The 14,905-nt window shown below is 36.6% G+C and overlaps 1 protein-coding gene across 16 annotated transcripts in view; it reads right to left on the bottom strand.

Moving 5' to 3' along the window:
* The window catches only part of SOX6 (SRY-box transcription factor 6), a 605,015-nt gene that overhangs the window by 100,662 nt on the left and 489,448 nt on the right, over positions 1–14,905 (bottom strand). For 10 of the 16 annotated variants that reach the window (XM_078058353.1, XM_078058351.1, XM_078058356.1 and 7 more), the window contains 2 exons: positions 12,281–12,360; positions 10,650–10,772 (listed from right to left, as the gene is read on the bottom strand). In XM_078058353.1, coding sequence (XP_077914479.1) covers positions 10,650–10,772; positions 12,281–12,360 — 203 coding nt within the window. The remainder of the gene's footprint in view (positions 1–10,649; positions 10,773–12,280; positions 12,361–14,905) is intronic. The other 6 variants (XM_078058361.1, XM_078058364.1, XM_078058358.1 and 3 more) reach the window with 1 other exon arrangement.

Here is a 14,905-nt window from a genome sequence, read left to right as displayed (position 1 = left end):
CTGGGGATGGGCAAGGACACACTCCCCAGCTACTCCCAGACACTCATCGAAACTTTGAAATTAGAAGACAGACCCAGAAACCCTCCAAAGAATCGAGCTCTGGCACTCGGCAAAAACATTCTAAGCATTTTCCTCAAAAGAAAACTACAGAATGAGATAAGGCAGATTTCATGATAGTTCTTCTCATCCTTGTTAAATTCTATTAGGCTTGAAGTTTCTTCTGGACAGCTAACTGGAAATTTGGAAAATACATGAACTCTCTGGGATCCCAAGAATGTCATGTTGACTTTGAAATTTCCCCCTTTTTTAATGTAATTAAATTACTTCTAATTCACTTGAATACTATAAGAGGGGAGTAAGTTATGCACAAAAGCTTCTAAATGACTGTGCTTCCTACATATCAGTCAGCAGAGTTTAAGGCAAAGAATGCCCGTCAAGAAGTAAATTTCAAAATGCACTTAAACCATCTCTTATAGTCCTAATTTTGTTTAATAGATGAATAATCTGGTCCAAGTTACTTAATCCATCTGAGCCTCACTTTCTTCTTCTAAAATATGGGGATAATATTAAAGCACATTTATTATAAAGCTGAAATATAAATTGCTCATTAAACTGTAAAAAACTATACAATGTGTATTATATGTGTGTTGGTATGTGTATATCTGTACACATACAAATAATATCCATACTATTCTTATATCTGTTCTGTTTCATTTTGTTTCTAGAAAGAAATTCAGGTTTCCTTTGTAATATCCAATTCACACATCAAATACAGGTTTTCTGCCAAGAATGATTCCACTCATCCTATGGGATCTCCATAAACAGCATCCTATAAAAACTAATGAACAGTTCCCAGGTCCTCACCAAATTTCATATTTACTTCACTCTGAAAGATAGACTTCCACACTATTATAGTCAGAAATAATATTCCTTTACTGAAAGTCAGAGTAGATGGTGTGCTTAGCACAACTGAAAAGATGGGACTGAGGAGAATTGTGAGTGTTCTAGCCAGAAGTGACTGCTAGAATAAAATGTGCTATGGTGAGCACTGTGAATTGTGTAAGACTGATGAATCACAGACCTGAACCCCTGAAACAAATAATACATTATATGTTAATAAAAAAAATTCTTAGTTTTGAAGATCAAAGTGGAGCTGAGGATAAATAATCAAATAAGTCTCAGCTTTTAAAAACCTGCCCATCCAGGTTCAGATGTACAGGCAGATTGATAGGTGGGATACTTCTGCTAAGATGAGTAAGATTTGCAATCCTAACTCTTTATCATACATTTCTTTCCCCATTTTCTTTCTCCCCTACTAGAATGTAAACTCCATGAAGGCAAGGACTTTGTTTTATTCACTGTTATTCTCCCAATATCTAAGACAGGTTTTCTCAACCTCAGCATGACTATGTTTTGGACAGGATCATTTTTGTTAGTCGGGGTTGGCGGCGGGGGGTGGCGGGAGGGGCGGGAGCTGTCCTTTGTAGGATATTCAGCAGCATCCCTAGAGGTTTTACCCACTAGATGCCAGTAGTATCTCCATCCCCACCCCCAAGTCATAACAATCAATAATGTCTCCAGACATGTCACCTGAACCCTAGGGGGCAACACCGCCTCTTACTGAGGACCGTTGGTCTAGAATAATACTTGGCACTGGATAAATATTTGTTGAATAATTGAATGATTAAATTTGTTACTTTTGAATTTTCATACAAACTTTTCCAAATTTCCTGAGCATGATAATTTATAAGCTCCCTTTTAAAAAAAAAACATTTTGATACAACTCTAAGATACACTAAGTGTTATATCATTGAAACCAGTCATATTCAAAGTTACCGTGTAATTTCAAGTAACAAGAGTTAAAAAAGAAAAGCTGTAATACTTCATTCTTACTTTAATTTCAATGGATAAGTGAATTAGAGTGAAAATTTGATAAATATCCCAAAAATGGGTTTTTCTAGATTAAAAACAGCTCTATTTCAAACTGCCTTTGCATGAGTACTGTATGTTTGCACTTTATAGGGTTGGAGATGGTCAACACATGTATACATTTTAAGCAATAAGATTTTTATACATAGCTATCATTTATTTATTTTTGTTTTAGTTCATACTGCTCAAGGTCAATAGCATTAGGGAAATCACTGATGAGTTACCAAGGATCAGAGTCTAGATTAATTTATATATTATGACATCAAAGGTTGGTTACAGGTATTACAGCTGTGCTATAAGAGAAACACATAATAAGGAATGAACTCAATGCAGTTTCCTGGAAATTAAGAATTCTGATTTAAGTCCTTAAACCAAGAGGATGGAAGTCTTGGGAAACTGATTTGGCTCTACTTTGCCTCCATTTTTTTAGTGTGTAAAAAGGAAATGCAAATACTTAGCTAACACCACATTAAAACAATTATAAATATAAAGGAATTGGTATTTATAAAACTAAAAAACAAACAAACAAACAAACAAATTAATTCCTCTCAGTCTGACTCAAGATGACCCTACTGATGTCATCAATTATAAGGGAGGACTGAAAATGGAACATACAGTGATTTTTTTATCCACACAGCAACCAGTACAGAGTAGATGTTTTGGGCTCATTTATTTATATTTAGAAAAGAATCCATTATTAGTGCCATTTAGGCTTGGAAGATATGTAAGAGAATCCAGTTATTATCCTAATCCTAATAATTTAAAACAGTCAAAATAAAGCATGGATGGTTTTAAATCACTGCAGAGAGCTTGAACTGTTACAAATTCTCCCTGAATTTACAATTTAGATGGATTTTGTACAAACATGTATACCTGTAGCATATGAATTTTTCTACAAATAAAAGAGAAAGGAAAATTGGCAGAGTGGTATTAACTATGTGCTAGCTCTACTGATCAATTTTATTCTTCCACGGGATCATATCTATGAGGGGAATCCATCCAACCGAGCTTCTCAATCCCTTTTAATTAAAATGTCACTAAAAGGGGCGCCTGGGTGGCTCAGTTGGTTAAGTGACTGCCTTCGGCTCAGGTCATGATCCTGGAGTCCCTGGATCGAGTCCCACATCGGGCTCCCTGCTCGGCAGGGGGTCTGCTTCTCCCTCTGACCCTAACCCCTCTCATGCTCTCTGTCTCTCATTCTCTCTCTCTCAAATAAATAAATAAAATCTTTAAAAAAAAAAAAATGTCACTAAAAGTAGTTTTGGATTGAAAAATTAATATTGTTAAAATGTCCATACCATCCAGTGATCTAGAGAGGCAATACAATGCCTATCAAAATCTTAATGGTGTTTTTTACAGAAATATAAAAAAAAAAAGACCCAATTCTAAAATTCATATGCAACTACAAAAGACCCTGAATAGCCACAGCAATCTTGAACAAGAACAAAGCTGGAAGTATCACAATTCTTAATTTCAAAATATATTACAAAGTTACAGTAATCAAAACACTATGATAGTGACATAAAACAGATACATAGAGCAATGGAACAGAATGCAGAAATCAGAAATAAACTCAAACATATATAGTCAAAGAATCATTGACAAAGGGAATGAGAATACCCAATAGGGAAAGGATAGTCTTTTCAATGAATGGCATTGGGAAAGCTGAATATCCACATGCAAAATAATTAAATTGGACCTTTATCTTAAGCCATACATAAGAATTAACCTAAAATGGACTAAAGACTTGAATGTAAGACCTGACACTTTTGGGAATATATCCAAAGGAACTGAAATCAAGATCTCAAAGAGGTATCTTCACTCCCATGTTCCTTGAAGCATTATTCACAATAGCCAAGATGTGGAAGAAAGCTAAATGCCCACTGACGGATGAATGGATAAAGAAAATAAATGGATAAAATGGAATATTATTCAGCCTTAAAAAAGGAGGAAACCCTGCCATTTGCAACAACATGGATGAACTTGTAGGACAGTATGCTAAGTTAAATATGCCAGACATGGAAAGACAAATACTGTGAAATATGACTTACGTGAGGAATTCAAAATAGTCAAACTCATAGGGGCAGAGAATAGAATGGGGTTGCCAGGAATTGGGGGAGGGGAAATGCGAGGTATTAGTCAAAGGGCACAGTTACAGTTAAGAAATTTATTATATAGCATAGAGCATGTGATTCCTAATTCTGTACTGTATACTTAAAAACTTACTAAGATGGTAGATGTTATGTTAAATGTTCTTATCACATAAAATAATAACAATAAGAAGAAGAAGAAGTGTGGGTGATGAATATGTTTATGGCATAGTTTGTGGTATGGTTTCATGGATGTATACTTATCTCCAAACTCATCCAATTGTATATAATAAACATGCGCGGCTTTTTGTATGTCAATCATACCTCAATAAGGTGATTTTTTTAAAAACACTTTTGTCCTGCTCAGTCTGTTCTGTTACCTGACATGTCAAAATATTTCATCATATCTTTTTCTGATTTAAATCTCCTAAATGTTGCATATCCTGACTTATTCTATGATTGGAAAGTGAAGTGAAACATTTTTGAAAACACAGGAATGTTTTGCTTTCAAACCATCCAATGTATCCTTAATCACACCATCTCTCTGATTTCCAAGGTAGCCCCTAATAACATATAAGCATACAGATATGTAATATGTGATACCAACCAAACAATATCTTGAAACTCCAGTTTGGTAAAAACAGGAATAAAAGTACCCGTCACTATTTTAGAAACCATTGCATCTTACACGCAGTCTGTTTAAATACAAGTATTCACACACTGGGAGCTCCCTGTTTATAGATTAATTAGTGAGGCTGGAGATAAATGAATATTGGTAGAAATCTTACATTAGGAAAGATAGAGGACTGCACTAGTTTTGCAATTCCAAGGTCCTGGGCTCCTAGTAAACCATCTCTGTGAGTACACCTGAACATCTCATCTATCACATAACTTAAATACAGTGATTAACAGGGCTTATATGTGAGAAGAGCCACATTCTCTCAACTTTTAGGTATTACCTTAAAACCTACTGAAAATCACATTTCTAAAAGAAAATCCAGTGTACCCAATGTTTTAATTTGTGGGTAGATATAACCTTATTCTGTTTCATTGAATACAAGTCTGATTTCCAAACACTAGGAAATGTTTTCATATTTTGCATCCTTCTTTTACCTGCCTATATTTCTTTAACCTCCATCAGGATTCACTTGGTACCTGCTGTTTTTCTTAAGAAGCATACCTAGAAATAAAAAGTTCTTTATATGAAATAGTGCCTCCCTAAACACAGGGCACCTGACCAAACATATCCAAGAAAAATGTTTTCAAAGCAACTTGGGTTCCAGATAGCCACCAAAGACGAAATTCATTAAGTCATTCATTTTACCACTATGCCGGGCAATACTGGGGATTCAAGAGTAAACAAAAGAGACAAAATCCCTGAAAGCAGTGACTTACATTGTAGTAGATTAGAGCTGCCCCTCAGAAGCACTTCAGGCAGCAAAGGTAGAGGAGAATTGACTGCTTATTGGATGTTGGAAAGTTTTTTCCATTTTAATGAAGATTTTTTTTTCTTTTGGAAATCTAATACATGCCTCCTTACCCCACTTATTATGCACAACAACCCTGAAAATGATTATTATTCCCCATTTTACAATTAAAAAAAGGTAATCTGAGAACACTATAGGACAACACGGCAAGTAACAGTGGAAACTCTAATCCAAGATTCTGATTCCAAAGTGGAGTTCATTAGTCCACAGCTCATCTAATCTCAGTTGTAATGGTACTCCCAAGTTCCATCACACTCTTAAAGTCAAAAGGGGTGAGAGAAGGCTGTTTAAGGGAAAAGAAAGCATTTCTCCTCAAAGCACAGCCCCATGGTTGGCATCCTCAAAACAAGCTTTGAATCAGTGCATTCCTTTTTCTTCATTGGGTAGCTAGTAATAGGTCACTCTAATCAACTCTTTATTCAACTCGCTATTAGAAATGATAACCTCCCCAGCCTACCCAGCAAAACCTAACTCACCCTCTCATTCCTCTACAGCACTGAGGCATGTTTACAACTGCAAACAAGAAAACAGGGTATGAGCCAGAGAAGAGCATCTAAATATAATATCATAAAGATTCAGGCTGGAACTGAAATAGAATTAGAGCACTCTCGATGTTGATGGGTACTTCTTCACTTTCCATTTGTAGCATGAAAATTGACAATATCATTTAAATAAAATATGTGTTTGCATTTACTTCTGCAAAAATTTCAATTGTTCTCCTCCATCTTTGCAAACTTGGCAAGACTTTAATAGTTTCATTTAAGAGTAACTTATGATTGATAGGTTTTCCTAGTGTGTTAAGGCTCTAATTATACTCCTTTCCTCAAGTCTCCCCTAAAGTACACATAGTGGCCATCAAATAAAGGTGAAAAATCTACTTATATTGATATTTAAAAATTTTCATATTTAATCCCTTTCATTTTAGCTACTATCCATACTATCATTATAAGAACTTGTCTGTTAAAATATGTTCCAACTAAAGCTTGGTAGGCTTTGAATGCTTGATAAAAATCATTCTCTGAGGCTAATGAAGACAGAAACTCTGCCTGTAACAATATTAAGTTTGTTTTCTCTGGTGATTCAGAGAAGTGAGCAATCTGTCAGTAATACATTGAGTGAAATTACTTGTCTTGTAGGAATAACTGCTGACAGTCACTTTATCTCAGGGCTGACCCAAACATCTCCCTGCTGACAAACAAATTACTATGTCTAACTTTGAAAAGGTAACTAGCTTGTTTTTAATTTTGATTGGTCTTTCAGAATCTCCTGTACATATACTCAATCCCATGCCTCATTGTATTAAAAAAAAAAAAAAAAAAGCCACAAAAAGTGTTTGGGGGGGGCAGGTTTGAATTAATGAGAAAGAAAGGAAAAAAAAAAGGAAGGAAAGAAAAACTCTGTCATTTGGCACTCAGAGAAAGAACTGCTATTGCTTCTTTCCAAGACTGCTATGCAGATAAAACTGGTCTACCCCACATTAAGTGTGTGTCTACCCCACATTAAGACTGGCAGCGCCGCCAGTGACTGACTGGGTGAGCGAACACATTACTGAGACAGTAGTGTAGGAATTAATTTTCTTCAATAAAGTGATTTTTAAGGCTCATATATTTCACAATCTAAACATATGTCACTGTTTCATAAACAAAATAAATGGATTAAAATAATACATTACCAATATGCTGACATGTGGAGATATTTTAATTAGAAATTCTTAAGCTGTGTGATATTTAACTGCTGTATTTGCTAAAGAGAAGCATGCATCATTTAATAAGAAAGCAGGAGACAGGTGTATCACTTCGCATGCTACGGTACCAGATTGTATTTAATATAAGGTACATCTAGGAAGCAACATTACTTCCAATTACAAACAAAATAAAGCAAAACAAAATTACTTTTAAGGGTCTATCATGTTGAAAGTCACCACATAAAATGAATTGATACATTGAAGCTACTTTTTCATTTAAAAAAAAAGACAGAAGTTACTCAGAGCTTAGTTTCTGAGACAATATTTCTTCAGAAACAATTTAACATCTTAGCTACTGAAAGGCCATATTTATATGACTGCCTCATTATACTGGTCCCCCTTCCTTAACATTCTTTCTGATGTACTTGAAGGACCAATGCTAACATAGCTGAGGAAAGCAAATGGCAACTGGTCCTGAAATTTATACGGGTAGAGAATTGGAATAAGTAGCAATATAATATATTGTTTACTATAGCAAGTGCCCTCTGTTCTCTAAAGGTCAAAAGCACTGTAATCTTAGAGTTACAGTTTCTGATTGTTCCCAGGGTTAAATACATTATCAAAATTAATGGTTCAAGCCCCTCAACCTTCAGATATATGAGTATTCATGCCTCCATCTGCTGAACTGTTCAACTAAAAATAGCATTCTTCAGCCTTCTCTCTCTTAATATTGTGCCCCTGAGGCAGAGAAAACCATGCCTTAGATCAGCACAGAGTACCAAGGCTTTCCTGTATCTTGCTTATTTTAAAGAAAGAAAGAACTGGAAGATGCTAATGTAAGAAGGGTCCTTGCACTTTAACTACCTTTTTTTTTCCTACTTGATAACAAAATTTCGGGCTTTCAGGGTAGAACTATAAATGCTGTTAAGATTTATCCAGGCTCATTAATGTTAGAAGTCACAACCTTTGAAGAACAAATGAACTGTAACATCAGGTAAGAAGGACTAGTTCTGAGCAATGCAGCCAGGTGTATATGAAGGTGGTGAGGCAGGGTGAGGGTGGCATGTACATGTTGTGGGCTTTTCTTCCTGAGAATCTCTGTTTAGAAATAAAACCAGTTAACATAATTGTAATGCTTCCTTAGTATCAACAATCTATCACGATCGTGATTGTTAACAGAGCTGTGACATTTTAGCTTGTCAAAGGAAGGAAGAATTAGAAAAGAGAGCAGACTTTAAAATCAATAAAGCAAGATATTATTAAATTTTCTCTCTACTTTTGCTTACGATTTCAAATGTGAGTGTCTGTAGTAGGTCAGACGTGTATGTCTACTGTGCTTTCATGGACGTCCCCATAAACATGGGATGCTCATACCAGGAAAGTTTGGGAAACCTCCCTTTCAAACAAGGTCAATCTTTTCTAACCAGTGTACCATATAAGCAAACAGAGCAAAGGTTTCTTGACAGGCAGAAAAAAAAAAAAGGTGCAAAAAATGAAAGCAAGAAAACAGAACGAGAATTAACAAAAACCCAGGAAACTTTCAAATAGGCCCAAACTTAAACTGCAAAATCTAAGGGTTCCCTCACTAACTGGTTCTCTATTTATCCTAATGCGAGTGATAGACGTGTGGCATATGCTGTGCTTCTAGATCAGCACCGCTACAGAACTACACGGATCTGGCACTCCCCGAGATGACATCATAGTTTCCAGAAACCCAAAAGAAGCCAGATTTGGCAGCATCAGGGATCCATGCTGGTGGCAGGGAGAGAGGTCAACCTAAGTGAAAAAATTAGTCAAAGAAGCGACTGGGTAAAAAACTGCTGATGGAGAAAGGTGGATGGGATAGATCTCAACACCTCAAGAGAAAATAAAAGAGAGGAAGTCTTGAGTCTGAGCCAAGACCACCTGCTTTCACATTTGTCCAAGCACTTAAACATTTAACAAACTATCTGTCCTGAGCTGAGAAGCTTGCTAACTGGCATCACAAAGGAAGTCTTGTTCCCCATATGCAGTTATTTCTACATTTTAGCAAGCCCAGGTATGGCAGATCTTCAGAATGTCCAGAAATATGGTACCTTCTCTGCAGCCAAAAGAAAGCCTTATGAAAGAAATCCCTTCTTGCTGTCTAGAAGATAGCAGATACTCTGACAGTATATGCCTGGTCATGTCTGGGTGGGAAGCCCCCGTATAACTTATATCAAAGTGACAGGGGAAGAGGGAGGCAGGCAGCAAGCTCTGGAACTCTTCCTTAGGCTACTTCCAAGGTGGCTTTTGATCTTGTCCTCTTTTTTCTTCTTACGTGTGAGCTTTCTCTATTATTTTTCAAAAATACAGGTTTAAAAGCAGCAGAGAAGATAAATTAAAGGGATACTCTATTGATTATACAGTATTTGATATGTATAGACTGCCAGAGCCAATAGGATCTGAATATATAGCTTTGCTTGATGTAATTCTTTTCTTTTCTTTTCTTTTCTTTTGAGTTGAGTTTCCCATCGTAGGTTAGAACATAACATTTAGTATTAGATCTAACCCAGAAAGTTAAAGTGTGTTTCAGTCTGAGGTAGCCTGTCTCCATTTATTTATTTTTTATTTTATTTTTATTTTATTTATTTATTTATTTATTTATTTATTTATTTATTTATTTATTTTGGTGATTCAACAGATAGCTGGCAGCCCTTCAGTAGCTAATAATCCTGGAGAGGGACTCCAGTGATATGAGAAAGAAATCAAACATGAAATTACAGAGACGAGTTCTAGACCCCTATAGAAGAAAAGGGCTTGGTTTTCAAAAGACCCATAAAGCCATCTTCTCCCGAGTGGTAAGAATATCCCACAAAAACAACAAAGAGCTTTATTGGAAGTTAAATATGAAAGGGATACTACAGACATTCATGGGGCAAAAAAGCAACCAGTCAGGCCCAGCCACCCGGCCCTCCCTCAGCCAGAGAAAACAAGATTCAGAACCTGAATCAGACCATTAGAAATCTTGAGTACTAACTCTGACTCTGGGAATATTGTGCAGCCTCGGCCTCTCTGAACCGCCACTGTTTTGTCTATGTAAGAAGGATTATATTTGATCAACTTTGCAGGGTTGTTATATGGACAAATGAGAATTTTAAAAAAATGTTTAAGTGTTTATAAACATTGTACAGCACTATACACAAAAAGGAGTAAAAGACTAAGGGGAAAAGGGATGGTTCTGAAGATACCTGTAAAGAATTTGCCTAAATATATAGCAATAAACAACCTAAGTCACTGGGGACATTGGTTTGGGGCTTGCCTCCTTCTGTGAAAGAAAAGGAGCAAAAATGAGGCTCCTTAGGAATGAGAAAAAGGGAAAGGTTACGTTTTAGTGTTTAGGTCGAGTGTTTGCCACTTTAAGGGAAAAAAAAAAAAGCCTAGAATATGACTGAACAATCCAGTCCCCACCCAATGAAGCATCAATGGAAGCATTCATACCTCAATCTGTTTGTGGTTGTAAGAGTGGCCACCACCATGTTCAAAGGTGTCCAAACTCCTGCCAAAACGGTCACTTAGGCCCTTTAGCCTTGGGTTAATTTGTGGGTGGGAGACATGACCCTTCTGTTTAGTAGCATATTCAGAAAAAAAAAAAAAAAAAGACAAAACATACTGTCAGAACTCATGAAACAGAACACATATTTCTAAATCCAGGGTACTGACCACACCAAAGAATAGAAAGTAGAAGGCTGAGGACCCAGACACTGTCTTTCATAGAAACTTGGTTATAGGATCAAGCAATGGTACTGGTTTCGTACTTCTGCCTCTGACTGGAGAAGACACTCTAGCATAGCTATGTGGAAAAGGAGACACAGATTAGGTTTATTATGAGGGAGGTTTCTTTTTAGATTTTTCCAACTGCGGTGAGTTCCAGTGTTAGCAGTGGGGAAGGTGAAGTTTTGGAAGAGAGGTAGGGCTGTTGCCCCTGTTAGGCAAAATGTCTAGCTCTGCTACGCAGTCCATAGGCGGTAACATTGTCCCAGCTTTCCGGTTGAGGCTTATGACAAAAAACTCAGAGTACTGCAAAAATTATTTATTTGCAGACCCAACTGAAAAGGCTCACAGTGATGTTTTTTCATGGCAAAATATCTGCACATTTCTTATATTCAAGCCATAGAGGGAACAGCAAAGAAGAAAAAAAAATGCCTAGCCAGATGCTATTCCCTTGTAAGAAAACTCAAAAATAATCACAGTAAATTATAAGAATAAAAGACTATCTTTATACTTCCCACTGTGTTGAAATTCAAGTTCTTCACTACCACATACTTTCTAACTGTTCAAATACTGAAGGTTTTAACATTATTTTAATGATATTATCTTTTTGTTTTTGTTAAAATGTATATTCATATTAAAAGTCAATTTCCCCTTAAAATGGCAGTGCTAGAAGGGTATAAAGATCACCTGGTCCTATTGTAAACCCCTAACTTGACTGTGAAGAAGATAAGGTACCAATGATTTTTTGTCCAGCTTCCAAAACACTTTCTCCCCCAGTTTTGCGTTATAAGTACAGAACCCTAACCCCGAATGTGGTGGGATGCCATGCCCGGACTTTTGGCTTGGCATGAAGCTAAAGATGAGAATGAGGGTACACATATTCCAGAGCAATATGTTGACATTTTACCAAACAGTTAAGGTAATCTGGTGATAACAGCCCCTAGTCTATAAGCTGCAAGAAGGAAAATGCCCAACATTGTTTTCTGTTTTGATGTTTATGTGTAAAAGATCATCTAGACATAAATGGAGACGTGGATGGAAAACGGATAAGGAAAAAGCTACCATATCCAATAGCGGCAGCCAGCAATAAAAACAAAACAAAACAAAACAAAACTGTAAAACCATTAACTCACCTGATAGAAAATATAGAGGTCTAAGCCATACTATCATTTTGCCTTTAAAAATGCTGAAATTGGCAGTTTTCTATTTTCTGTATGGTAAGTACGCAAGGTGTTAATCCTTCTAGGCTATGCTTAAAAATTATTTAACATTCAGGCCATTATTTAGCATACAGCTGGTTAGCAGTTTTCCGCTAAAGAACTGGCTGGTATCCCACATTTTTTTCTTCTGGCACTTACCTGGAGCTGCAAAGGGCTGAGTCCAGAAGTAGCAGCAGCTGCCATTGTTGACGAAATGAACTGCACAGGGTAGTTATCACCTGTCGGAAAGAACAATGCATACAGGTTTAGACAATGCACAGGGAATCGCAGCAGACAAGTACAAACATGGTCCTTGGATTGCCTGAGCTTTACAACATTGCTCTAAGCCCAAACATCTGCAGAAACAAAAGGCTTAGTTGGGCATAGACTTGCAGCGCTGCCTTGGAACTTTTTGTTAACAGATAGCTGGTAGGCAAACTGGCAAAACATGAATGTGATGTTAAAAAAATTAAATGTGCAATTCAAGCATGTTCACTCCATTACAAATCTTGTAATACATCATTTTTTTAAGAGTAAAAAAAGTACCTTAAAGCCAGGCTGACACTCAGTTCACTGAGAAAGTATTAAGGTTTTTATGTTGAAACAACAAAAAGTTTTGGCTTGGTAGGCAAAGCAGAGTATTAGAGTCCAAAAAAGATTATGAGCTATTGACTGTCCATAACCCTAAACTTTCTTTTATAAAAAATAAAGAAAAAATTTTAAAAATGCAACCTCTTCAATTTGATAGGGGCGAGAAGGAAGCTAATCTTATCTGCCCACATTCTGTGAAATGCCTGGTATCTCCACAAGAGTGGAAACCATAGTTTTCTGGATTAACTTCTGGTGGAACCGAGTACAGAATCATGCACACGAGGCACTTCTCACTTATTCTTCAACAATGCTTTGATTAAATAGCCACACATTTTACATGGGATATCTGCATTACAAGTCTGATAGAGATTGAGCATGCCTCAGCAGAGATCAACACCACATCTTCACGTCTGCCTCCGTGCCACTCCTAAACAGGGGAATGGAGAACCTTCTGTGACCTGAGAACACAGGCTGTGTGTGGCGACGTGAAGAACCAGGAGAAAGTCATGAGGAACGTATTCTGATAGTGGTGACCGAAATCAAAATTAATACTCGTGGATATATTACACAATATCAGCGATTTAATGGAGTATCACTTTGGCTGCAGCTACTTATTTAAAGTCAGTGTTATGTACTATCTCTAGGCTATATTTTAATAGGCTGTTCCTCCACACATTTTTGACATTTATAATAATCATGCTGTTTTGCATGAACTTTTCTACACTGAAAGCTGAATGTAATAATGAAGAGACAGTGTAGAAAGAATCACAGCAATAAAGGTAGCCAAATGGAAAGCAATAAAATCTCTTTTTTTTCCTGCACGGACACTAACACCTGGAGCCTTCGTGGTGCTCCCCTCCCCTCCCCCCTTCCTGGAGCTCATCCTACTTGCCACACCAAGTGCGCCTCAGCGGGCCCAATGTAAATGTTAAGTTGCTTTCACTTTTAACAAATTGTTAGCTTCTAATCGACACAGTCCCTTTGCATCATATCCATAATACCTCATCAGACCATTGAGCACAGTGTGTGCTTGTACACAGTCCAGTAACAATTGGCTTCTGATTGCATATGGAGCACTGCGACAATGCATTCACTAACACTAGATTGTGCTGGTCTCCTATGGAGTAATGTTCAAAATATCTGATCTTGTTTCTCCCCTTCCATGAGGTTGATTTTGGTTTGCAGGGCTACATGAGCTTTTTAAAAAGGATAACTAGGCCAAATTATTTTTTATAGTAAATGACTGTCGCTTTATGCTTAAATAATTCGGCTGATCTTCTTGATATTTAAACTAAATTATCTGAAGAAAGAATATCCTAATCTAAGTCAAATAGTATTTCTTTGGTTGATATCTTATCAGGTTAAAAAAAATCACAAAACGATACTGAATTAATGATGCTTCAAAAATAGGGGAAAAAAATCACCATTCCAACCATCAACATGGACTGCCTCCCGGAACATTTTAGAGCTGTTCTTTCTTTAAATATCATGCATTATTCATGCTAACTCTAAACCACAACCCCCCTCCCTGTAAGTTTAAAACCAGTTGCTTTATTTGTACTAAAACATTTTTCATGTCAAACATATTTAAAAAAATCAAACTCTAAAAGAATTCCCTGGGGCACTCCTTTTTTCATAGCTGTCATGCTTCTATGCTATGAAATAGCTGATTTTTTTTTTTATAGTTTTTGGCTTGCCAGTTAATTTATTACTATCTCTACCACACCCTGTAGTACTCTCAAGCTCACCTGCTGGCTACAAACAGCTTTCTTTCCACTGCTGACAAGCATATTTTTAAAATGTTCTTAACCTTTCTGCTGATTTGAATCTGTGTATCTGAATACAATCTTTTGAAAGCTATTTCTCCAGAACATATCACTGAATCAATACTCAAAGTAAAAATGAATACATTAGAGCAACAGCGTATATTACAGAGAATGATTAGAAGAAAGAGAAAAGGGAAGGGCAGGAGAGGGAGAAGAGAAGAGTGAAGAAGAGAACAGGGTTAAAAGGAGCAGAGAAAAATGTTAAGAGGAAGACGGATTTAGGGTATTGCAAAATTTAATTTTTTAATAACAAAGTTATGTGCCTCACCCCCACCCCTTTAATTGTCTCTTTATAAGAGTCGGTCAAGTAAAAGTTCTCAGTGGCTGACTTGGCAAGAAATCAGTCAACATGTTGTAGCAATTTTTT

This window comes from Halichoerus grypus, chromosome 11 (assembly GCF_964656455.1).
Source record: "Halichoerus grypus chromosome 11, mHalGry1.hap1.1, whole genome shotgun sequence".
Lineage (NCBI taxonomy): Eukaryota > Metazoa > Chordata > Mammalia > Carnivora > Phocidae > Halichoerus > Halichoerus grypus.
The sequence above is the reverse complement of the archived record's forward strand: the minus strand, read 5'-3'. Positions and strand labels throughout refer to the sequence as shown.